The sequence below is a fragment of the Monomorium pharaonis genome, chromosome 4 (assembly GCF_013373865.1).
Source record: "Monomorium pharaonis isolate MP-MQ-018 chromosome 4, ASM1337386v2, whole genome shotgun sequence".
Lineage (NCBI taxonomy): Eukaryota > Metazoa > Arthropoda > Insecta > Hymenoptera > Formicidae > Monomorium > Monomorium pharaonis.
This window is the reverse complement of record NC_050470.1, coordinates 6,444,288-6,469,515: the sequence shown is the minus strand read 5'-3', so window position 1 is coordinate 6,469,515 and position 25,228 is coordinate 6,444,288. Positions and strand designations below refer to the sequence as shown.

The window sequence follows — 25,228 nt, the reverse complement described above, 5'->3', positions numbered from 1 at the left end:
GTTAAGAAAACATGTTTGTATAGCTAATTATCTTTAAATTAACTTTCGTCAACAATAATCAATCTTTCAGCTCATTACGTTATTTTTTGTATAATTTGACTTGTGATTGGTTGTACTTGATAATTTTATTTTTAATGAAATGTACACAAAATCTAAAAAATATTTCAAAAAATATATTTTTGCTACCTGTGCCTCGAAACTGGTCTTCTTCTCACGTATCACTTCGTGGACCAATATTTCGACGCAAAGGTAAGAAAAAATATTGTGTGCGCATGTGTGGATCGGCTGTTGCCCACATATACAGATGAACACATATCCCGCAGTTGTGAGCAATTAGCCGACTGCTTTAGTTGTACAAATATCTATTAACATATACATTCTGTATTTATTAATATTATACTTCTTGAGAGAAGTAAAAAGATTTCAAATTAAAAATTCTTCATGAAGGTTTAATTGAATTAAAGAAACATTGTATAAGTAAACTTTATATCAATTATTTATTTATTTCTTAAATTTATTTTTGTTAACTTTATAATAGTGTTTTTGCCCACATATTTTGCAAAAAAACATCACCTATGGATTTTTGCCAATTTTATAAATATTCAAACTAGAATTATAAATATTTAATGAATATAATATTTGAATTATCTAAAATAACTTTACCCATTTATTTGAATTCAAATGTTCAAATTATCTAAATTAATCTTAATATCTGAGAAGAACCGAATCTATGACTTTAGATTCAAACTACAAAAAATTTGAAAAACAAGTAATTAATTACAAAGTATAATAAGCCAAAATTTATTGAAATTATAATTAATTTTACATGAACACGCACATATTCGAAGATTCTTTTATAATTTGTATAGTCACTTTATAGAGAGAAAACAAATATATACTGAAAATATTTAAAAACAAGAAAAAGTAAACATAATTAAATATTTCTTTTAATAAAAGAGTATTAACTTATATTAGCTTAAATTAAATCAGCTTGTTTTAATGATATTGTTTTGTTCTAGAAAACATTCTTTTACAAAGCTAAGAAAGCAAAAATAATTAAATAAATTTTAACAAATTAAGTAAACTCGAATATCTCTGAAACAAAAAAATATACATTGTTATTTATATTTTAATTTCATTTTTGTCGTACATTAAACATATAAAATCAGAATTTTCAACATTAAATTTTGCATATTAATTTTGTAATTAATTTTTTATTTTTTATAGGAAATCGAGGGAAAGAAAAAGGGATAAATCCAAAGTGACAAATTTATGTATGCAGATTCAATTGTTTGAATCATAGATATTTCGTATGAATAGTTTCACATTTGTATAATAGCTAAATCAATGCATTAATTGTTTAAATATTCAAATCCAGATCATATTTACAGTTCTAGTCTGAATTCGACAAAAATTACATATACATATATATGTTATATATTTTTTAAATTAAATATATTATAGGCTTTTATATTTAGGTGTAATTCAGCTGTATTTTAAACTCTTGTGCGTTTTTTCTTCGTTTCTTCGTACCCGAACGGCCGATCTTCTTCTAAAAGTTTCTTGAATTCTTCAGGATCAATCAACGGTTCTCCATTGATTGCCATTACTACCTTGTCATCGTCCAACATTGTGACATGGTTGCCTTCAGCATAATACACTTCCACCTTGTCTCGTGTGATCTGAAAAGTTTTTTTATTGCTGTATTGTTAGGTCGATTACGGCAAATTAAAACCATGGACATTTGTAAAAAGTACATGGAAACATACCTTATGTAAGCCATAATCTTCTTCGGTCATACTGATGGATGGTACCGTGGGTTTTAAAAGTGTTATAGGCGATCGTATTTGTTCCAAGGCCGACAAGTCATATCTTCGAAGAGCGAGAATGTGCATGTACATAGTTGTACATAATGCTTTCTGAGTTTTGATCGAAAGCGACATTTTATTGTCAGGAATGTGCGAGAGTAATAAATCTAACTTCTCTTCCCAGGTAGTACATTTCTCCAGCTCTAAAAGTAACTACAAAAAAAAAAACAAGAATATATTGATAACAAAATCAGAATACAATCGGAAAGTATTTTAACATCCAACAATAAAATTTACATTTCCACTTAAGGCTGTTTGTATGCTGTCCATAATAGCAAGCAAGATATTATTTTGAAGTTCTTCCTCTGTAGTGAATGGAATAAATTGCTCTACCATCGCTTTCAATAACTCAGGAGCACCGTCAATTAGCACTACTCGACCGTTCAAACCTTGTTTTTCTAATCGTCTCGCTAACTCGATGGCAATTAACGAACCGAATGAATATCCGATGATTGCAAAACCTCTTTGCTCTTCTGCCGTTGGTAAAATATGCTGAAAATTTCAACGAAACGTGCGTCAATTCGCATGGGAAAACATTTTTCGATTCAATGAAAATATTCGTTAAAAAAATACCAAATAAGTATCTCATTTTATCTCATTTATCCCTTTCCACATATACGTACTCGTAAAAGATGATCGGCGTATTCTGGTATAGACATATTAGCATTTGTTATTCCATATTGCAAGGCTATCGTGATAGGTTTGATCTTTGACGCCAGTGGATTAAATATGTGTCCGGAACCCTGTATACCCGGCAAAAGGAATGTTTTAAGCCGGCGCGGATTCATTTTAGTTTGTAATTCCACACAAGTATCGGTAAATAATTCCTCGTTATTGGACATTCGAATCAACAATTGTATGCCAGATAACTCGGCAGCGTCATCGCCCTTTTGGCGATCTGCTTTTTGTCGTTCCAAGTCTCTATCGCGCATCTCCATCAGTTTGGCGAAGTTCAGATTGGCCATGTCTTGTGCAGTGAAGAAGATATCGCATTCACGTTCCAGTGCTTGTTTGATCTTTACAGCCATCGTTGAATCCATGCCAAGCTCGGTCAACGGTATGTCCTGAGCCACAGTGTTCAAATCTTTCACACCTACAAGTATCAAGATGTAATAAAAATCGATATCGGTAGTAATGTGTTTTCTTAAATAATGATATATCAATATATTTATTTGTGAAAATTTTCTAATTATCAAAATTGACATACATTTTGAATGAAAATAGTATAAATAAATAATATAAATAATAAAATATGATTTTTATTTCAAAAATATTTATTTTATCAGAAATACTTAATAAGTTTGCAGCTTATAGATCATAAATATAAAAGTATCTGATAATACATTTAATTTTCGTTTTTTTTAATTTTGTAAGAAAAAATTTTCTGAAAAATTATTTTATACAACAATCTTACCTATTATATTCGCTACGATGTCCACAATGTTGATAGCTCCAGTACCTACATGTTTCTTTGCTACCACCATACTAGATACCACTGGGCGATCCTGCAGCAAAAAGATTTCGAGCTTCTCAAGGCAGGAAGATACCTTTTGCTGCAATATACCGTCAATGGCTCGTTCCCTGTTGTCGGCGATAAGACCAACTTCGCTTATCGCGCCCCATTGAATAGCCAGTCCCGGCAAACCGTCCGCTACTCTGCGCTCACAAATTCTTTCCATCACGGAATTAGCCATACCGTAATTTGTCTGTCCGGCATTCCCTTTCCCGGAAGAAATTGAGGAGAAAACTACGAATTGCCGAAGTTGCGGACACAACTTTCTGGATAGCTCATCCAGCATCTTCGTGGCCCGAGCTTTCGCCCTGAAAGACTCCTCGAATGATTCCGGCGTTTGGTTCTTGCAGACACCGTCCTTCAACACCATAGCAAGATTGAAGACGGCATCCACCGGGCCCTGTTTCTCCGCGGAGTTCAGTATGAATTCACAATCCTTGCGACTCGAAGCGTCGGCTCCCGTGATAATAAGCACATTCACGCCATAAGATTTCCATAATTCGACCTTCATACGTTGATAACCGTTCTTTATTCCCGTTCTTGATGTTAACACCAAGTTTTTGGCACCTCGAAGTACCAGCCAATCGGCTAATTCCAATCCGAAACCACCCAGTCCACCCAGGATGAGATAGGTTTTACCACTGTCACAGTAATATCGAGGATCGGCGAGAATAGGTTTCTTTTCCAGGATCTTCTTCTCATCGCAAATTTTCAAAAGTACCTATAAAAAAAGCATGTAACAGCTATATTAACTTTTTTTTCATTTTCTTGCAGATTTTATGTTTTAATTGTATATATAATATAGTTACATGCGTTTTTATTATAATTATATATAATTGTATTATATAAAAGTGATAGAAAGAATTTGTAATATTTTAATAAATTTCTTTTACCTTGCCTACGTGCTCTCCGGTCGTCATATATCTGAAAGCTGTTTCCAATTCTTCTTTTTCAAAGACTTTTCTAACAAGCGGTTTAACAGCTCCGTTTTTCAGGCCCTTATTTACTATATCATGCAAATCTTTCTTATATTCCTCTGTCATAGCAAATAAATTGTTTATCATAACTCCGTGGACACTGACTTCTTTCAAGAAGATCATCATTCCCAAGGAATTGTCTGAAGTAATATCAAATTTGCCCATCTCTAAGAAACGACCACCCTGCCCTAAACAGCGAATCGACGCCTGGAACTGCTCATCGCCCAATAAGTTTAAAACAATATCTACTCCCTTGCCTTTTGTTTGCTGAAGTACCAACCGTTCGAAGGTGAGGTCACGCGAGTTACCGATATGATCATCCGGAATCGATGGGAACATCTCGCGGATTAATTTGCGTTTTTCAGGCGTTCCCGCGGTGGTGAATACTTCGCAGCCTTCGTGAAGAGCAAGATGTATTGCTGCTTGACCGATACCACCAGTGCCGCAATGAATGAGCAATTTATCGCCCTTCTTCATCTCAGCACGCTGATACAGCCCATTATAGCATAATGCGTACACACTTGGCACAGTGGCCGCGTCTTCCAAAGACCAATTGTCAGGCACGTTCCAACAAAAATCTCTATCTGGTTCGATGATATTCGATATACCTCTGAAAGTATAAATGGATTCTATCTATCTCAATTTCTAAGGTGTCTTATTGTTAAAGAGCATAGAACAATATTTCCGAAAAAAATTTTATAATAATTAAATCAATTAATGGTTATATAAACATTAAACAAAATTAAAATTTATGTACAATATGAGAAATAAAAAATTTCTAAAAAATCTCGCATGTATTATTTACAGTAATTAGATATATTAATGCACTTTTAAAAATATAGCAAAAACTTGATCCTTTTATACAAGAGTAGTATTTTTTTCATGCTAATAAAACTTTTTAATGTATAGTATATAATTTCGCAGAATTTTTAATAAGAATATTACCTTCGACAGCCAAATCCCATAACTCGATGACCAGCGGTATCGACACCAGCGTATTCAAAGCCGAATAAGCACTTGTCAAATCGATTATTCAATGAGTTAGTATCCAAAACGAGTTCTCTAGTTGCAAACATAATGTCTTTCAAGTTGAGAGACGAGTAAGCTACATGGACCAAATCCTTTTGCTTAGCATCAGGACGTATAGGGCCTTCGATCCAACGAAGTGAACTTAAATCGCCAGGTATCTATTTTTTACATATTTTATATATAAATATAAGATATACATTTTATTTCTGTAATATATATATATATATAAAATATAAAAATGGAGTAATTACTGTTGTATGACTGTGTGTAGAAAAGTAATAATAATATAAATGTAATTGCATATACACATCTATATAAAACGTGTCAGAATCACGATATGTTTTCCTGCTACATATTACTACATACCATTTCATCAACATACGCATGACGGACAGGTTTTGGCTGAAAACTCGACAATGGTTGATACCTATATGAACCCCATATTTTTTGCGGTTTTAATACGTTGATCGGCAAATTTAACTGAAGCTGTTCCAAGTATAACGGATCCCGTAAGGAAAATTTGGGAGCTTCGGTATCTTGTATCAATACGCATCTGATCATTTCTCCGCCTACTTCCTTTCTTAAGCAGTTCACGAAGCCTAGCAAACCACTTTCTAATTCTCCCTCGCTAACGAGTATTATCCTCATGTCGGTGATTTCATTTTTTTCATTCATGAACGAATTCAATTTCTTAAGCCAGGTGAACTCATTATTATTAACATGGATGACTTCCGTTCTCTTAACGAGTTGTTCCTTCTTCTTTAAAAGTACGATAATCTCTTCGCCAGTGCTTTTCTCTAAAATGACGTCTAAACCGTTCTTCGAAAGTGTTGAAAGATTCTCAAGTTTGAATGATCTTTCCCGTGTCAATACAAAACCACCGTTTCTCAGTTTCGACAGAATTTGCTCTAATTGATGTGTCTTATTCTTTGACAGTAATTCGATACCGACAGCAAGCAGAACATTGTCTTCTTTGGACACTTCATTAATGTTTACGGAGGTCACATTCGTGAGTAAAAAGTCATCAAAACGATTAGATGGTGCTGATAGTTGCACTTTCGGCTGAATCAAAGGTAAGTCATTTAAAATCTCAGTGAGCATGGGTGACGCTAATTTATCAGTCGTCACATTATCGGAATCATCGATCAACTCAATGGTCTTCACGTGAGTAGCTTGATGACATTCGATCGCGATTTGCGTGGACAATCTGATTGCCTCCTTCAGTGATACATGTGCTTTATCGCGATAAGCTATGAATTTATATTCTTCGAGAACTGAGTCGTTGATTGACAATTCGCGAGGTATGATTGTACCTCTAAAACCACGGATTTCGATCCCACCTGATATTATAGTATCCAAATCTTTGTAGACATGTACAGGAAGTTCTGCAAAGAGAAGTACAATATTTATATATGTGTAATTATAGTGCTTATTGTGTGATTTATTAAATATTATTATTAAATATTATTATTATATAAGAACTTTGTAAAATACAGTTAAAAATTTTTATTTATTCTAATATTAACAATAATTAAATAATATTAGAATGTATAATCGATTACATAAAATATCATGTGATTATTATGCTACTATCCTAATATTACTTACAATAATATTAATGATGTAATTTAAATTATATTTTTTTCATTAAGATTGAGAATTGATATTGACTATAATATATAATATATAACTTCTTTTTATACATTTACCTAATATAAATTTAAAAGTTCCACGCTTTATTGAAAATTTATAAAATATCTCTATAAAATATCTATAAAATAATTTTTTTCTTTAAGAAGTGCAAGAATTTATTTTGCTCTGTATTAAAAGATTATCCCTTCTTAACTACGTAATTTAACTTGAAGTAATAAAGTATATCCATTAAAAGACTAACACTGAAGCCGTATAAATTATACTGATAATTAAAACTTTATTGCTGATACTGCAATGCTATATATATATATATATAATATATATATATATATATATATATATATATATATATATATAAATTTAGAACATGAAATAACTTATATTTACGTTTGTTTTCTGAATCCATATTTTGGATTTCCTGTTGATGAAGCTTGCTATCAATTACCATCTTCCGTATTTTTGTAGGTATGTATAAATCTTTCGTATCTAATCCAAGAATCATCATCTGTAGCATGTTATCAATGAATGTTACCCAATTACACATCCAAGAAATGTGTCCCTTCTTTCTTGACAGGGATGCGCTTTTTAAAGAACGGAAAGCTCCAGAATATTCATAACCTCGTAATCTTAGCTCTTTATAAATATCCTCCGTATTCATTATTTCTTCCTCATCATCTTCTGGCAACATCTTAACAGGTATTTTTTCTTGCGCAGGGTTCTTTACAACTCGAACGAATCCAGTCGCGACTGTTGTATCCCCTTCCGTCACTTCAAATCTTCCAGTGCCTGAAGAAATAATTATAATTAATTAAAATATTATAATTAATAAGAATATGTGACAAATCCTTGCAATGAAAAAGTTATTATAAATATTCTTATAAATATTATATTTTTATTTTCCATCTTAAAATATAAATCATTTATAAATTTCGAAAGAAAGACTGACTGAATAGAATATGCTCTCCAAATATTAATTGCATCAACATATTAAATACTAGTGTCTAATATAACTATCGAAATTGTAATAAAATTCAAATAAAATTTAAACAAATTATATGATCAAATAATTTAAAAAATCAAAGTTTCAAATGGAATTTTTTCAGAAAAAATAATTCTACGAAATAGTTATTATTTAGCTCCCTCGTTTATTTTATTATTTATTTTTATTTTAGAAAAAAGATTTTAAATCAAGAGTTAATACTTTCAATTCATATTCTGTGATAGCGCTGAATGGTAGATAATGATTGTTATTCACAGTAGTACATATTTTTTATATGAATAGAAATAAGAATACCTCTTTGAACCATCAGTGTTAATTGAACATCGCTTTCTTTTGGTATATGGATAGCCCGCTTGAATATAACATCTTCGAAGACAACTGATAATTCTGAATATACTTCCGAATGCAATGTACCCATAATTTCCCAAACCATAGCAAGATATCCCATAGCAGGTACTAAATTCTTTCCATCAATAACATAATCTCTCATATACTCAAAATTTTCGTCATCTGTTGACAAAGTAATGTTTTTCTCTCCGGAAGCGATCTTCTTTTGCGACTTATATGCCGTTACGTACCAGTCGTCAGAATGTTCCCATCTTGAAGGAAATTAAATCATTTAGTTTATTATTCTAATCTCTCAATACATGAAATTCTCAAAATAATTTTCGTACATTTCCTTAATTTTCTTATTAATCGGCTTTTTATTAATCACTTCATGAATAATAATCAAAGGACGGTTAAATTTTAATAGGTATGTACATTAAGCATAAAAATTCTTGGTTTATTTTAAACAATTGAACATTTAGATTCTTAGAAACCTACCTAACAGAAGGTGAGATCATTGGGGTACCACGGCTAACTGGATATTCGACGGGCGGATAAAGATTTGCAAGATTTGGTTGATATCCTGTATTGTAGAGTTTGCCTATCGCTTGTAAAACAACATCAACATTATCTTTGTGACCGCGCTGAGTAAGCGCGATATTAGTAACGCCCGAGCCGAGGGATCGTCTGAGGATGGCCTGTAGTAGACCGTGAGGAGCAATCTCGATGGTTACCGCATCCTTCGGGATCATACGCGCCGTTTCCTCGAATAACACGGGACTCAAAAGATTGTTGGTATGATATTCAGCGGATGATAACTTAGCGGACGCGGTGGACCATTGGTTGCGTGGTACAGATGTGCTCACCCACTTCTGGCTACGCGGCTTCGGTTCAGGAATTACCTCGGTTAGGTAAGCTAAAAGTTTCGGTCCAGCGGGTGCGATGTAGCGACTGTGATAGGGTATGTTGCTACATGCTACTTCCCTTGCGAAGATTTGTTTAGCCTGGTTACATATACATAGGCTTAGTTAAGACAAATTTTAAAAGAAATACAATACTTATAATTCAGCAGCATAATAAATAATTAAAAAGGCTTAGTTAAAACAAATTTTAAAAGAAATACAATACTTATAATTCAGCAGCATAATAAATAATTAAAATTGATTGTAAGAACCGTAATAAAAATGTCATTCATTTGTTATAACAGCGACATAACTCAAGAAATAAAATTACCCAATTTGAATATTTAGTAATCAATAAGTGAATATAACAATTTGGTTAACTGTTTGTAGAGGAATAAAAGTAGATATTATTGGCTCTTCATTAAGTGTGCTCAGTTATTAGAATTCTCTTCTTTCTTCCGACAGCTCAAAAATTACTATTTTTGAATTATACTATAACTATTGTTACAAATAAGTAATACATATAAATAAATAAATATATATATATATATATATATATATATATATATATTGTTACATTTTAATTAAATATATTATACTTTAACCAACATACTAGAAGTTACATTGTAAAAATTTCCCATTTAAATCTACTTATAAATTCTTATACAGCTATATATTTTTTATCAATACAATTTAGAAGAATTTCTTGATTTAAAAAAAAGGTATCTATAAGCGAACCTGTAATTGCGCGACAAATTCCTTCATAGACTCAGCGGGTCCACTAATAGTGCTGCTGTCAGAAGCATTATGGCAAGCCACTTCGATGTCGGGTGGGCACATATTTTTGATATCCTCGTAGCCAAGACCGACAGCCGCCATCGAACCATAAGGAAGCTCAGTTTCAATGGATGCTAAACCTCTTGAATACGCTGACAAAATCATTTGTTCGGCAGTGAAGCATCCGTCTGCGTAAGCGCAACCAAGCTCTCCAACAGAATGACCAATGATGTTATCGGGTACGATGCCTATAGATGTGAGGAGATCTACCAAACCAATCTATAAAATTCATACCGTAATTAATTTTTTTTAAATTTAAATATCTATATTACATAAAGATATTAAATATTTATTTATATATCTGTTTAATGTTTTCTAATTTTTTAAATTAAAATATAATTTTACATAAAAATATTGAAATATCTTATTGTCTAAATTTCTAAATTATTACTAAATTTAACTTTTATTATTTCATATGTATATTTCTTTTTTTAAATTTTATCTTCATTATTTCAGTTGTCTTTTTCTAATTTTTAATATCTTATGTTTTTAAAAATATTTGTTGTTTCTTCTTATTTTTAATATAATTTTTTTAAATTGAATTGTTGTAACTTATTTATATTATTTATAATTAAAACATTTTTATATCTATTATGCCAGTTTTATTTTTCTAATTTTTAATGTTTTTTGCAGAGTACAATTTATGAAAAAAATTATGTATAATTTATAATTATATGCATAGCTCACCTGTACTGCCGCGATACCCACAAACGAATGCAAAATATTGTCGAAAATAGTTTTATCTTTGTTTGTCAATATATTAATAATGTCTACACCGCGTGGTCGTAAGAGAGCATCGCATTTTTTAATAGCTTCGGCAAAAATAGGGAACCTCATCAATTCGATACCTATTTGAAATCATAAGTCAAATAAACAATAAATATTAGGATAATACCATTCTCATTGTTAGAGAAATTATAAAGAAATTAATACAACACACACCCATGCCAGGCCACTGTGATCCCATACCGGAAAACACAAACCATATCGGTCTCACAGTTCCTAAATAATTTTCTATTTCCCTCGGGCACTGCTCCGCTGTTTTCGAACCGACTATTATGTATCCTCGATACAAATGTCCTTGAATATCATCAGAGTGAATATCATGCAGCAGACGGATATATTCAACGTCTATCGGATGCTTTTTAATCTATAAAAATAAAAATTAATTTTCTCATAAATATTTAACGTATCTGTTCAATAACATTTTAATATTTTACGTTGTGTTTTTCTCCAAAGACACTTTGTTTAAATTGCATAAAAATTTTATTTAAAGTTATCAATTTTCCAATTCTGCCATTAATCTAGCAATATATTTTATTCATTTTTTGTTTTATATTATTTCATTTTTATACAATTTTTCTTCCTTAGTTCTTCATTAATCATTCTTCACTTACATCATCTAAGAACACGTTAACAGAATCCTCTGTACGTCCAGATACTGCTACGAGTCTCGGTAAATCGTCATTTGGTGCTCCATTATTTATTTTCTTTTTCGAATTAGATTTCAATATGATATGACAATTGGCACCTCCGAAACCAAAGGAATTAATGCCCATGAGACCACCATTCCAAGGTGTCAGCTCGGTGACAACTTTGAGCCTACCATCTGTAAGAGCTTTAAATCCTTCTCGTGGCCGAGAATAATGCAAATTAGGTGGAATTATTCCCGTTTCCATTGATATTAGTACCTACAATAAATACAACTTAATGAATTAATAGCATAATTAACGTCCACAACTTAGCTAACTTTTTTACCTTTTTTCAATCAATTATTCGAATAATGGTAATATTAACAAACAACAATTTTAAATAGAGTTAAATAAGTTAGATAAATAAATTAGAACTAACACGATACATTTTTATTACTATAATCATATTCATAATCAAGTCAAATAAACTTAACTTTTCAAATATTAAGTCTTAAAATTTATTTTGGATAAATAAAACTTTTTCTTTATTTCAACATTGGTAACAAAAAATGTATTGAATGACATCATTATGATTTTTCTTGAAATGACTGTTTTACTTTATTTATCTGATATCATATTGATTATCATTTTTTGTTCTATTTAAGATTGAGTCACCAGTATCTTTTTAATTTTTTAAACTTCTGGACACCCTCTAGTAGACTTTTTAATTTTTTAAAGTTTTTTTTCTTCTTTAGAAATAGTTAAACTACAGCGTAATGTTAAGCTATTATTATCACTGCTATTTAAATGTTGAGAATATTCAAACTTTTCATTGGTATTATACTGAGAGTAGTGATACATGATAATTTTCAATGATGCATTTCTGTATATAATTCTTCTTATCAAGATATAAGAATCCTTTCGGTATGAAGCGAGTGTTTAGAGTTTTTTCATAATATACGTTGGGTTAGGATAAAGTGCACCAAATATCGAACTATTTTGTGTTATTTTATTCGTTTGTAAAAAATGCGGATGCGAGAACTGATATGTTAAAAGTGATATAGATGTTAACGTTATGCGTATCATTCAAAAACGATTTTATCTAATTTTAATTTGGTAAAAGACTTTTAATGGAAAATATAAATATACTTCCAATTTGTTCGTATTCGGATAATTAATTTGCCAAATTAGCCTATTATTCAAGTATTGATTCAATGTATTCAAACTATTTGAATCTTAATATTCAAAAAACCAAATTTAATCCAAATATAATTTGGATTAAAAACATTAATTTCATTTTAAAAAAACAACAAAAAAAGAACTAATCTGCTAAGTTCATTAAAACTTATTTAATTATTCTTTTGTTTGTCATAATTAAAAATATAGTTAAAGTTAAAAGAAAAAAATTATTATCTAAATAATTAGTATTTAATATTTAAGCTAAAAAATATTTAATTAGTTTATCGTTATAAAGATTTTCAATAAGTGTTTTAATGTTAATGTAACATTTTTTTTTAATCACCTTAGCAATTTGACATAGACCGCTAGCGGGCTCGGCATGACCCATATTTGACTTAACAGAACCGATCAGCAAAGGGGTAGGTCTTCCATTTTTGCAGAAAATTTTTTCGATCGCGTTGAGCTCTTCAGAATCGCCAATTTTGGTGCCAGTACCGTGACATTCCAGATAGTACAGATCATTCAGCGACAGACCAACTTCTTTGTAGCAGTCTTCCATCAACTTGCCCTGCATCGTGGTCGATGGAAACGCAATGCCCTGCGCCTTGTAACCATCGCAATTTGTTTTACCGTGGACCACTGTAGCATAGATTCGTTTCGCGTTTTTCGCTTTCTGTAGATATATAACGCAAATTGCCTCACTGCGAGCATAGCCATCCGCGTTGGCGTCAAATGCTTTACAACGGCCGTCAGATGACAAAACCCCTGCAATCATTATCATAAAGTATATGGAATTGTCTACAATATCTCCATTCTATAGTATATATCGATTCTTTCAAAAACAAAACTAAGTATAAATTTTATTTCATATTTTTGACTTATTGTACGACAGAATATTGTTATATTATTAAATTTTTACATTTTTACGTTCTATACATTTTATATGTATGATTAAGTAGTTAGAATACAATTCGTTAGAATCGTTAATATATAAGGTGTTTATAATTATGTGCGTCAATGCTCATGAAGAGATACAAGAGATGGAAATAAACAAAAATGTTCTGTCTATCATGTTGCAATATTCACAACAATTATCGAGTTAATTTATAAAGATAATTGAATTCGCCTGGCCTACCGCCAAATGCAAGCGCGCAGCAAGATTGGACTGCCCAGTGAGACGTGCATCTGCCGTCGCAAGATGCGGTGAGTTGAACGTAAAAACATTGCTAACAACTCCCCGCGTATCTAGCAACAACAGATGCGCATCTCATTAGGAGTCCTATCTCGTCATGCGCTTGTATTTGGCGATAAATCGGACGAATTCAGCTATCTTTATAATCGCAACATGATACAAAAATACATTTTTATTCATCTCAATCTCTTGTGTCTCTTCATTGACTATGGCACCCTGTACGTGTCGAATTACCAAAACACAAATATTAAATTTTGAACTTTTCTTTTTTTAAGCCTTTATAAATAAATTTTTTGCAAACTACAGATAAAATATCTATAATAAACTTAATTAATAACAACTTTATTAATCAATATAATTACTTCATTAATAAGTATAATTTTTAATTTCTTTATAATAAAGTATATAAGTGAAAAGGAAACTTGAGTTTTACGAATGATTTTTTTATATCATGCAGATTCGTGCAGAAATTTAATCGAAAACGAGGGATTGTACCAAGACGAGAAAATTGTAACGACACGAAGGGATGAAGACACAGATTTGATCCGCCAACAATAGCAGCCTCGCATTGACCCTCTTGCAAGCATCGATAAGCGTGCTCCAGTGCTATTAAGCTAGAGCTGCAGGCAGAATCTAAAGTGTACGATGGTCCAGTCACTCCTAGCCAGTAGGAAATCCTATTCGCCAACATGGCTCTACTACATCCGGTAATTCCAAAGCCATTTATCTAATCATACGGGAAAATTAAGAATGGAAAATTATTTTTTATTAATACACGATTATATATTAGATTATATATTTGTCATTTTTATATATCAGATTATACATATATTTATCGTTTTTAACATCTAATTTTTCTTGAACAATTTTTGCTCTCTATATTTTCCTATTTCCTTCTTATAATAATAAGCAATCAAGTAATTACAAATTTAAATTATAAATGGAACTAAAATATAAAATTATCAATATTCAAAATTCTTTCTACATCCAGATTTAGTTAACAGAAGAAATTATGATTCGTCTAGTACATAATACTGTTTCGTGTTATTGATAAAACAATATCTACCTGCAATTTTTCGTAAAACCAAGTTTTTTCAGATTCTGAGAAACATGCGCCCACGAAAACGCCGATTCGTGATCCACGCAATTGCTTAGGATTAATTCCCGCGTCAATAACGGCCTCATAAGCGTGCTCCAGTAATCCTCTGCACATCGGATCCATCGTGTGGGCCTGTTTGAAATGTACTCCAAAGAACAGTGCATCGAATTTACCAATATTGTTAATCTTTCCTGTACGCTGCGGAATCTCCGGATGATCTGTTGACATTCATAAAGTATAATATAAATCAGGTTCATTACACACACACACACACAACATAAAATTAATATAAAGTTATATAAAATTTCTTATGTTTCTTTTTGGCATATGCTGAAGTTGTATATGCTGAAATAATAAAATTCTATTCTATAAAATTTTTTATATGTGCATATAAGTATTTTTTCACATGTTTTCTATAAAATGATATCGAATTACATGTGTTTCTTATTCAATATTTAATACATATTGTCATAATAATAAGATTTATAGCAATTAAAACTTTTCTGTAAATTATAATCTATTAATTACCTAAATTCCATCGACGATCATCGCCCGAGACCAGATCTACTTTATTTAATAAATTGTTTTTGAGCTCTTCTACATTGTTAGAATCTGGAAATCTACCGGCAATACCAGAGATAACGATTTCTTCACCAGGTACAGGAGTTTCATAACTCTTATGAGTCCTCACAGGCATCGTTCTGAAGATTCACCGATTTCGTCAATTTGAAGAACAAAAACAATGCTGCTGAATTTAATTATCGAACTACTATTTTATTAATTAAAAAAATATAATTAATTCCTTTATTAATCCTTGCACTGTGTATACGAATTTTAATCAGGTTTATTAACTTAAGTTCAGTAACCGATTCTGTGAACAACAAATCGCGACTGAAAGACAAGACAGCAGAAAGCGGCGAGTTCTTATAACGAAGAACATCCCTACCTCCTAGAATTTCATTACTACTTTGAACTTTCTCGAACATACAATCATTTACATTACTAGTGAGAAATATCTTAGATACGTTTTTTTTAAATAACCAACTCACTATCTCGAGTATTTAGTAACGCAAAAGAATTAAGTGTATATTATATTACAAATAATTACAGAATAATAATGGATTTTTAAGCATGATTCATGTACGTACATAATACACAAGAGTTATATATTATATAGATTTTAATTAACATATGCATTTTGTTAACATTTTTTTAAATAAAAAGTATACATTTTTGCTATACAAAGCATATATTAAATTATGATAAATTTTAGTAAATGTATAATGTAGAATCTAATAACATTACAATAAACAAGCTACATATTAATATTTATTGCTTTATTTATATCGATAATTCTCAATCTTATGCGTATATTTATAATAAAAATATTAAATTAAGTTTCACAAATGTGTTTTGCGTCTATATGTATATTCTATAATTTTTTTACATTTTTCATATATAACGTGTCGCTTTTACATATATTTTTTTTTTACTGAACAAAATGTACCGTTTGACATTAAATTCTGTTGTAATAAATTGTGAACAAAAATTCATTTATAATGTTCTTTTCCTGTCGTTCGTGTAATGAATATTCTACATCGTACGACACAGAAGTCAAGGGTGGCCGGATATCGCATCAGAATACATAATATTTGCCTTCTAATTAACATCCTCTATTATATTGAAGTACGTCGTATACGAGTATATCGCAATATCATGTAAGTTATAAGTTGTTTACGATTTGTTTTTACAATATTTAAATAACTTTGTAATATTTATTTTCAATAATTGTTATAATTTTCAAATAAAAAAATTACAAAAAAGAAAATTAAGAAAAGGTTTCTAAGCGTTAATATAACGTGCAACTAACTTATTCAGACACAGATAGTGACATAAATCGCAAAATATACTGTAATTAAGAGATATCTTTATTGTCTTCACATTCGTTTTAGATTAAACTATATAAAAATACAAAAATTTGTCTTTAATATATGAAGAATAATATAAAAACATATTATATTATTTTGCGTTACCATATTAATTTACATAATCATATAAGTAATTATTTTCCTTGTTTGTAGATAAAAGTTCTCCCTATATTTATCGTAATTGTATTAAAAAAAAAAAAAAGATATTATTTACGAACATTTTGAAATTTAGAATTCTAGCATATTCTAGAATAAAGCAATAAAGTCAAATATTATTTAATCTTTAACCCTCTGATCATTTCCGGTGCATTGAATTTATTCAACATAAATTGCATTAGAATCCATTTAATGCATTTTTTTAATGTCATCTAATATATATCATTATAAATATTGTAAACGCATTTATGAATAAATAAATAAGTACATTTAATAATTATCTAAACAAATTTATTTATGTATTAATAAACAATAAATTAATTTATGAGGATATAGAATAACGTACAAAAAAAACTTTATGGTCAGAGAGTTAATAATATGGCAAGTATCTGAGATCTTCATTAAAAATATGCATGTGTTCATTTTAATGAAGCGTTTAAATTCTATTAAAGAAGTATAGCAACTAATTATAAATTAAATATTATTCCGCTTCAAACTTATTAGTTTTACAAACATCATTTTTCTTTGTAACTACTATCATATATGTGATATATAATACATATAATAATAAATATAGTTTTTAAGTAAAAAATTAATATTAAAGTTAAATCAATATCCAAAATTTTGTACAAAATTTTTTTAACACTTGTGCACTCCAGCGAAATGTACTTTTTTTCCCTGGCCATCTAAAGCCTCCATTAAGCTTGATGTAAAACTAAATTCTGAACTACTTTCATCTTCTTGACCTCTAAAAAATAAATAAAATTAGTAATTACTGTTATTATGTTTATTTCTATCGATAATTTTATTAAAGAAAAAGAAGACATACAGTGTATCGAGACTTGTTAAACTATTGTTCAATGTTGGCATACTGACAAAACCATCTATCTTCAGTAATTCGAGATAAGAATTAATAGTGGTTACGTAAATTCCTCTTGAACTAGCTGTGCCTAGATAACGTGGACTAGATAATTCGATTAAGTTACGTTCAGGATTTCTTTCTGAAGAAGTGTATGCTTCGGCGTCGAGTTTCACAATTTCCACAGATGAGAAATGAATAATGAATAAGTATGGTTTACAGAATGCTAAAATGAGACAATAAGTTATTTTAAAAAACAATTTTTGATTAATTAATGTGTGCAACTAAAATGTTTACCAAAAGCGAATGGTAAATGATTCCACACTGGATCAACAGCGCGAGTCCTTCTACCGTTTTCGTCCACAAATACACCAAATTCATTGTAGCACAATAGAAGTTCTGTTATACCGTGCGTATTGGAGATGTTCAGTACACACACAGGAAATATACCAACCTTAGCTGCACCCGAAATTGCCGCTTTAATCGAGCTATTGTCTTCATCAGGAAATTCTAAGAATAATGCATGAATGCAATAATGCACGTTTTAGATTTTTTTCCTCATTATATTTCTTTTTTAAATAAAAATTATTACAGGTTTACTATTCATCCCGTTAAATTATAAGGCTTAAAAGAATCATAATATATAATATATAATTTTATTTATACGAATGCATGTGCTTACCGTTTACGATGTAAGTTTGCAGATCAATCTGTAAGAATTTATTACAACCTACAATAAGTAGATTCGACGTAAATATAGCACAACTACAAGGCTCTTGTGTCTCGAACTCACGAAGTTTAACAAATTCCCCGGAGTCTTCCCCGATTTTCCATTTCAGTAATCTGTATTAATATATATAATAATATTTAGACTTGCATTAGAATATAATCTATATGGTGTTTAGATAAATTAAAAGTTACATACATCACATGGGATGTAATTGCGGCGCATAGTATTTCGCCTTGCAATTGATAAAGATGACAACTATCAGACATAGGTAATACACTTTTTGTACTGATTGCCGGTCTAGAACAATCGGCGGCCAATGCATTATTCTTCAGTAGCCTCAAGTTGCAGTATACTAATTCTCTGTATTCGCCGGCTATCATTAAAGCCAAATCCAGGTGAAAATGTAGAGAGAGCTGGTGTATCTGCTTAATACCGCGTATTGTAGTGAGCGTTCGAGATTTAGAAGGGCAATATGAAAACAGGCCTTCTTTCGCACCTAGCAAAAGTACATTTTCCATACCCAGATCCACAACACAGTTCAAATCCAACTAGAGCATCAATAACGTCATAAACAAACATCGTATAACATCATATAAAGTACAAAAACGTAAAACTTAAACAAAATTATAAATATAAAAAAATAATATCAAAGAGGAAAGAGCTATTATACATATATTATATATTATATTATATATTGACCTACTTTTGTACTTTAAATACATCAGTTAATCTTGTTTTTTAATGTAGATTAAAATGAGTATAATGCACAATTTATCAGTTATTTTAAAATTACTCACCTGATGTTTTTCTAATCTAAGTACAGTTTGATACTTGTTATATTTCTGTATAAGATATGAATTTTGACCAGTAACGACCTTTAAAGTTTTAAGCCAGTTCCTCTTATCGGCCTGGTTCAGTGCCATAATGTCTATTCTAGAAGAAGGCCAACAAGTCGTGACAGAATTTGATTCTATTCTAAAGATAAATGGAATGTCGGATTTTGCTGTTCCTAATACATCAGGATTCTGTACTGTCTCAGACACATTAAAGCCACTGTTCTCTAATAAATTTAAACGACTGATCGGTGCCATCCCTGCGCATGGTTGATGTTCGTAGACACACAAACATGATCCTTCCAATTTCAAATACTTTCTCTCCCAGCAGGATTTGGCTCTACCAGGAATTTTTACCCATCCTTCCATAGAAACTTCATTCTCTTTACAAGGAGCACTTTGTAAATCCTGTACAAGATGCATATAAATACACGAATTGTGATAAAACCAATAAAAATAAATAATAAAATTCGATTTTTTACCATATCTGGTTTGTCTGGCTGATCTATCGCCAAAGTCTGGACGCTGTCTCCGATTGACGATAAGCTATCATCGCTGTCTCTGAAAGATTTATGACAGTATGTAAGAAAATCACTCGGTAAACCACAATTTACAGGTACAGACAGTGCACATTTCTCCAAGTGCGTCATAATTTGACACTCGCTACAGGTCGCGGCGCGTCTTCCAAACTGTATAGCCTCTGAACACGTTGCACACTTTCCAGCACGCATGGGCAATTCGACATTGAATCTATGTGGAATATTATGTCCTATTCTCTGCGGAGATAATTGTCTAAGTAACGAACTACTAGTCTCTGTGATATTCTTCATCTTTTTGCCTTCGCGTTCCGGCGTCGTCGGCGATGCAGGTGCAGATGCAGAGGCAGTCTTAGCTTTCAGAATTAACAACTGATCTGTCAATGTCTTTACCTTCGCTCTTTCTTTGGCAAGTTGATTCTCTAACTCGCGATATCCTACCGGCATGCCCATACCCACAGGCGGCATATTCTCTTTCTGCTTCACGCCAAGTATCTTGTCACACATACTCTTCTTCTTTTTTCTGGATTCCTCCCATTTCGTGTGTATGAGTTCAATCAACTTCATTTGTTGTGACTGAGTACTTTCGGCCCTCACCTCTCTTTCCTGATAGAATTGTCTCATTTCTTCTAATACGTCTTGCAACTCTACTATTCTTGACCTCAGTTCTTGACCCTGATCTATACTACTCTGCAACTTAGCCTCAAGCTCGGAATTTGCCTTTTCTAATTCGTACATATTCGTTAAGTATTTGCTTCTTTCATTTTTCACGTTTGTCAAATCTTCTTTAGCAGCTTCTAAAGCGTGATTTTTTTCAGAAAGGTCGCATTCCATTTCATCACACCTTGTACTCAAATCTTCTACTTGCACAACGAGATCTTGAGCAAGTTTCTTATACTGATCTCTTTGAATGACAAGGCTATTTCTTTCGCTTTCTATATCACTCGTTTCAGATTCCAGTTGTTCGACGTTACGTTCAGCCACTATTCTTCGCGTTTTCTCCTCGTTTTGTGCAATATGCGCTTCACGCACTTTTGTCTCGGCAGCTTCCAAATCTTTCTGTAACTTCATTTTATCCTGAATCAGCATATTCTCGCGCGTTTCATGGTCACTTGTTAATCTTTCGTAGTCCGTTAATTGCTCCTCTAAGACTGTACAAGTCTCCTTCAGTAACTCAATATTTAATTCGTAGCCTTTGATATCTTGCTCTAATTTTGCAATTTTAGACTCAAGTTCAGTTTTCTCTTCGTTATGCTTGGCTACTGTCTGTATCAAACGCCTATTCTCGGCATTTACAGAATCAATGCGTTCTTGATTCGATCGCATTTGCTTACGAACAGCATCTAATTCTCTACGTAAAGATGCGCTAGAAGATTGTAGTTCCTCAATCTGACGATTAGCTTGAGTTAAAGCCTGAGAAATAAATTAGAAATAAATAATAACAGCATACTAAAAAAAGATATTTCTATAAAAATGTATATATATACATATATATGTATATATAACAGAAATTTTATATATATATATATATGTAATAAATGTATTTAAATATATAGCAAGAAATAAAAATTTAATAAAAGCATTTTTAATATACATAATATATACATAATCGTACCCTTTGTGCTGAGTCAGCTTGCATCTTATTCCTAGATGCCTCTTTTGTAATATCATTCAATGATGTCTTCGCGATATTTAATTCTTTCAATAATTTTTTAGAATTTTCTTCTTCCTCTTTTGCTTTACCGCTTAATTTCTCTTGTAACTTTTGTTTTTCTTCTTGTAGCGTTTTTATTTTATCCTCAGCTCGCTTAGCTTCTCTCACAGCTATACGTTTATCTAAATCAGCATCTTTTAACTCTTTCTCTTTTTTCCATAAAGCCAACTCGGCTTGCTTCGCTGTTTGTTTTTCGGCTTTTATTTCTTCTTTTAACGTTTGAAGTTGCTGCTTTAGTTTTTCTACTTCTTTTTGTTCATGAAATACTTTTGTACCGGTGGCTTCAATAATTGGTGTGCGAGCTGCAGCTGGTACCTCATCCAATTGTTTAAGAGAAGCATTCTCTGCTTCCAATTTTGTAACACTATATTCCAAACGTTTTAACAATTCTTCTAAATTGCAAACTTTACGCATTTGCTCCTCTAAAATTGAATAACAAATGACAAAATAATACAAATAAAAAATAGTTAATGATTTTGTTTCTATAATTTTGCTTACCTTCCTTTTCCAAAGAATCCTGTAATCTCTTCTGTAAAGTTGCTTTATCCTGTGCCGCTTGCTCTAAATTAACAGCAAGCGCCTCGCTTTGCTCCAAATTCATCATGGTTTCGTTTAAATCGGATTTGGTGACCTAAAAAGTTATTTAATAACAGATTTAATAACATTTTATTATATTAATCTAAAGTATTTAGACACCTACTTGCAATTGTTGCTTTAACTGTTCATTTTCAAGATTCATTCTATCCAATTGCTCTTGCATCGTTGTAAGCAATTGCTCTGAAACTTTTAGATCGTCTATCTGTCTTGCTCTTTCTTGTAGTTGTTTACGTAAAGTTTCGATTTCGGTATCCCTTACTGGTAACGTAGCTTGTATAGCGCGTAATTGTTCCTGACAGTCTCGCAATTCGTTTTGAGCAAGTTCTAAAGCAACATTTAATCTTGACTCACGACAATGATTCGAATCCTGTTCATTTCGTAGCCTAGTTTCGAGATCTGTATTCTTTGCTGTTTCAAAGTCCAATTTTGCTCGTAAATCAGCCAATTGAGTGTGAGCACGTGTGGCCATCTCCTCTAACTTAATTTCTACACCTTGAAAACTTTGCCTGCTTAATTCACGTGTCTTTGCCAAGGATTCCTTGTATTGTGTCTAAAATATATTATTACAGAATTAATATTATCGATAAATTACTCAATTTAAATTTTACTTTTATTTACTTCAAAACTACTTTCAGTTTCTTATTGTGATGTTAGCAATATTATTTAATAATTATATTACATTGTATTAACTTGTATCATCAGATTGTTATTTACTACTTAATTACTCACTTGAAATACGCGCAATTTGTCCAATTCTGCATTTGCAGTTTGCAGTTCGCATTCTGTTCTCTGCAGACGTGAACTCATTTCATTATTACTTGTACATAGTTCTGTAATCTTTGTTGTTTGTGCTTCAATGTGCTTATTTAATTGTGCAATTTTCTCTTTCTCTGCAATCTCCCATTTGCGTTTAGCATCTCTTATTAATCCAAGCGCACGAGTTTCTAAATCTCTCCTCTCTTGTCGCTCCAGTTCTATCCCACAAGACACGTTAGGCATTTGTCAAGCAATAAATGTGTCTTGTTTTAATTAGAACAATCGTGGACCATATAAACTTTTTTCCACGAACATTTATAGCAATTTAATAATGTATATATATAGTTACTATAATTATTACTAAATTATGTACCTAATGTCCTTTTAATGCCTGCCAATTCAGATCTCGTGGCTATCAGTTCTTTCTCGAGCATGTCCCTCTCCTTGTTGGAAGTTTCCAGTCTACGTGTTTTTTCCTCTACCCGAGATTCCATCTGAGAGAACCCCCTGACCTTATCTTGTAATTCAAGTATCTTCTTTTGTTTTTCTTGCACTTCCTTCTTTTTCTCATCCAACTTTGATTCCAGCTCCATCTTCTCCTTGAAAAACTTCTCCGACTGCATATGCTTAGGAAACTTATATTCAAAATATGGAGATTCTCCTGCAGCTCCTGATCCTGATGCAGCTTCAGTTTCTGCAGCTTCAGCTACAAATAGTAAAATTATACAAAAATTATAGAAAAAAATGTATAGAAAGGTATAAAAATCTCATTAAAAATATATACAATAAAATATATGCAGCTCTATTAACTAAATTAAACACATGTACAAACCCAAACTTCTTCTAATGCCAGCCAAATCTGATCTCACAGCCACTAATTCCTGCGCCAACTTATCCCTTTGTTTGACGCTTGCATCCAGCTTCCGTGATCTCTCGTCCGGATCGCAGAAATACTTGGGCTTTCCGCGAGACTTCTCGCAGATCTCCGATGCCTTCTTGTATCGTTCGTATCGTGATCTTTCATTGCTTTCCAATTCCATGATTCTTCTCGTTTAGCTAAATCTCTTTAACAGCAACAGTTGGCATTTACCTGAAGTGAGATTTCAGAAGCTTTTTTGAGATTAATGTTTCAAGACATTCTTCTTCATCCCCGCGTCGTGACAGACAGATCGAATCAAATAGAATCAGATCCAGAAGGGTTACGTCCTTTATACGGAGACAGGAACGTTCACGTTTGCAGAAGAAACTGTTGTGCTTTTAGAGAATCCTAATTTTCAGTAATTGCAGTAAGGATCACGAACGAATATCACTTCGGTTTCTCCTTGCTTTACTGTTATTTCCGAATCGCTCACACGCGTTAATCATGACAGCTACGCTCATCTACCACTGGCAGAGTTTACCGAGTTTACATTTCTTCGCGTCGTCACTGGACTTTTAACGGTCACGGGTAGCTTCGTGCGTACAATTTGAATTTAATACACTGTCTGCGACGTCAGAGCGCGCGCCTTACAAGCGATTGCGATGGCCTCTTGCAACAATTGGCGAAAACAATTTGATAAAACAGTAGGTTAGTAGGTATATCTGCGGTAGGTATACATATATCGATATATAGGAATAAAAATGCCTATAATTATTTAAGTCTATATATTTATGTTTAGAAATATATTCTAGAATTGTTTTGGCTCTGCAATATCAATTAATTATATTATAATAGAAATTAAAAAATTGCAAACTTTTTATAATTATTCTTTTTTTCGAATTAATGACAACAAATTTTGATTGTAAGTATCCAGATTTTAGCTCTGAAATTAACTACAAAGAAAAAATTGAATCTATTCAGCTGAAATGCAACTCTATTTTACAATAGTTTCAGTTAAATATCCAAGCAAAATAAAATCATCAAAATGACGTCAAGATGATTTCAGAATGATTACTAAAAATCATTTTTTGATTGATTACCATTCATTTTTGTCATTTTAACATCGTGACTTGTTCTACTTAGCCAACTTTTAAACAAATAAATGGAAATAAATTTTTGCATAAAATATATTTATTAAAGTTTTATCAGTATATATACAAAATTTATCATTTTTTGTATTTAATAATTCGTAATAGTATTTCTTTATTAAAT

At 31.4% G+C, this 25,228-nt stretch overlaps 2 protein-coding genes across 3 annotated transcripts; both read right to left on the bottom strand.

Moving 5' to 3' along the window:
- Positions 1-1,217: 1,217 nt before the first annotated feature.
- Positions 1,218-15,992, bottom strand: LOC105839757 (fatty acid synthase). Its single transcript, XM_012686281.3, has 19 exons — positions 15,517-15,992; positions 14,956-15,206; positions 14,385-14,616; positions 13,041-13,462; positions 11,504-11,797; positions 11,049-11,256; positions 10,794-10,954; positions 10,008-10,325; positions 8,866-9,371; positions 8,335-8,639; positions 7,428-7,826; positions 5,754-6,772; positions 5,304-5,545; positions 4,275-4,968; positions 3,283-4,102; positions 2,492-2,961; positions 2,106-2,360; positions 1,770-2,021; positions 1,218-1,682 (listed from the first exon to the last, which is right to left on the bottom strand). Exons 1-19 carry the CDS (start codon positions 15,683-15,685, stop codon positions 1,497-1,499), a joined length of 7,203 nt encoding a protein of 2,400 aa, XP_012541735.1. The 5' UTR covers positions 15,686-15,992; the 3' UTR covers positions 1,218-1,496.
- Positions 15,993-16,306: 314 nt separating this feature from the next.
- LOC105839753 (citron Rho-interacting kinase) lies at positions 16,307-25,177 on the bottom strand. 2 transcript variants are annotated; one of them, XM_036286044.1, is made up of 14 exons: positions 23,930-25,177; positions 23,471-23,803; positions 23,071-23,315; positions 22,445-22,891; positions 22,243-22,375; positions 21,646-22,166; positions 20,119-21,443; positions 19,977-20,055; positions 19,459-19,902; positions 18,857-19,209; positions 18,614-18,774; positions 18,229-18,441; positions 17,902-18,157; positions 16,307-17,820 (listed from the first exon to the last, which is right to left on the bottom strand). In XM_036286044.1, the coding sequence occupies exons 1-14, from the start codon at positions 24,135-24,137 to the stop codon at positions 17,712-17,714; spliced, it is 4,827 nt and encodes a 1,608-aa protein (XP_036141937.1). In that variant the 5' UTR covers positions 24,138-25,177; the 3' UTR covers positions 16,307-17,711. The 2 variants fall into 2 exon arrangements, with proteins under 2 accessions (XP_036141937.1, XP_028045240.1); XM_028189439.2 differs by having other exon boundaries at positions 19,977-21,443.
- Between the last annotated feature and the right edge of the window lie 51 nt (positions 25,178-25,228).

What these genes read in the sequence shown, in the direction of transcription:
- LOC105839757 (XM_012686281.3), bottom strand. Translation starts at nt 15,685, where the DNA reads ATGCCTGTGAGGACTCATAAGAGTTATGAAACTCCTGTACCTGGTGAA. An exon ending in GTCTATGTCAAATTGCTAAG is followed by an intron (nt 11,798 to 13,040) that starts GTGATTAAAAAA and finishes TATTTATTGTAG; the next exon opens with GTACTAATATCAATGGAAAC. An exon ending in ATGATCTCACCTTCTGTTAG is followed by an intron (nt 8,640 to 8,865) that starts GTAGGTTTCTAA and finishes ATTTCCTTCAAG; the next exon opens with ATGGGAACATTCTGACGACT.
- LOC105839753 (XM_028189439.2), bottom strand. Translation starts at nt 24,137, where the DNA reads ATGGAATTGGAAAGCAATGAAAGATCACGATACGAACGATACAAGAAG. An exon ending in AGTTAAAGCAACAATTGCAA is followed by an intron (nt 22,376 to 22,444) that starts GTAGGTGTCTAA and finishes ATAACTTTTTAG; the next exon opens with GTCACCAAATCCGATTTAAA. An exon ending in GCAAACTTACATCGTAAACG is followed by an intron (nt 18,442 to 18,613) that starts GTAAGCACATGC and finishes CATTATTCTTAG; the next exon opens with AATTTCCTGATGAAGACAAT.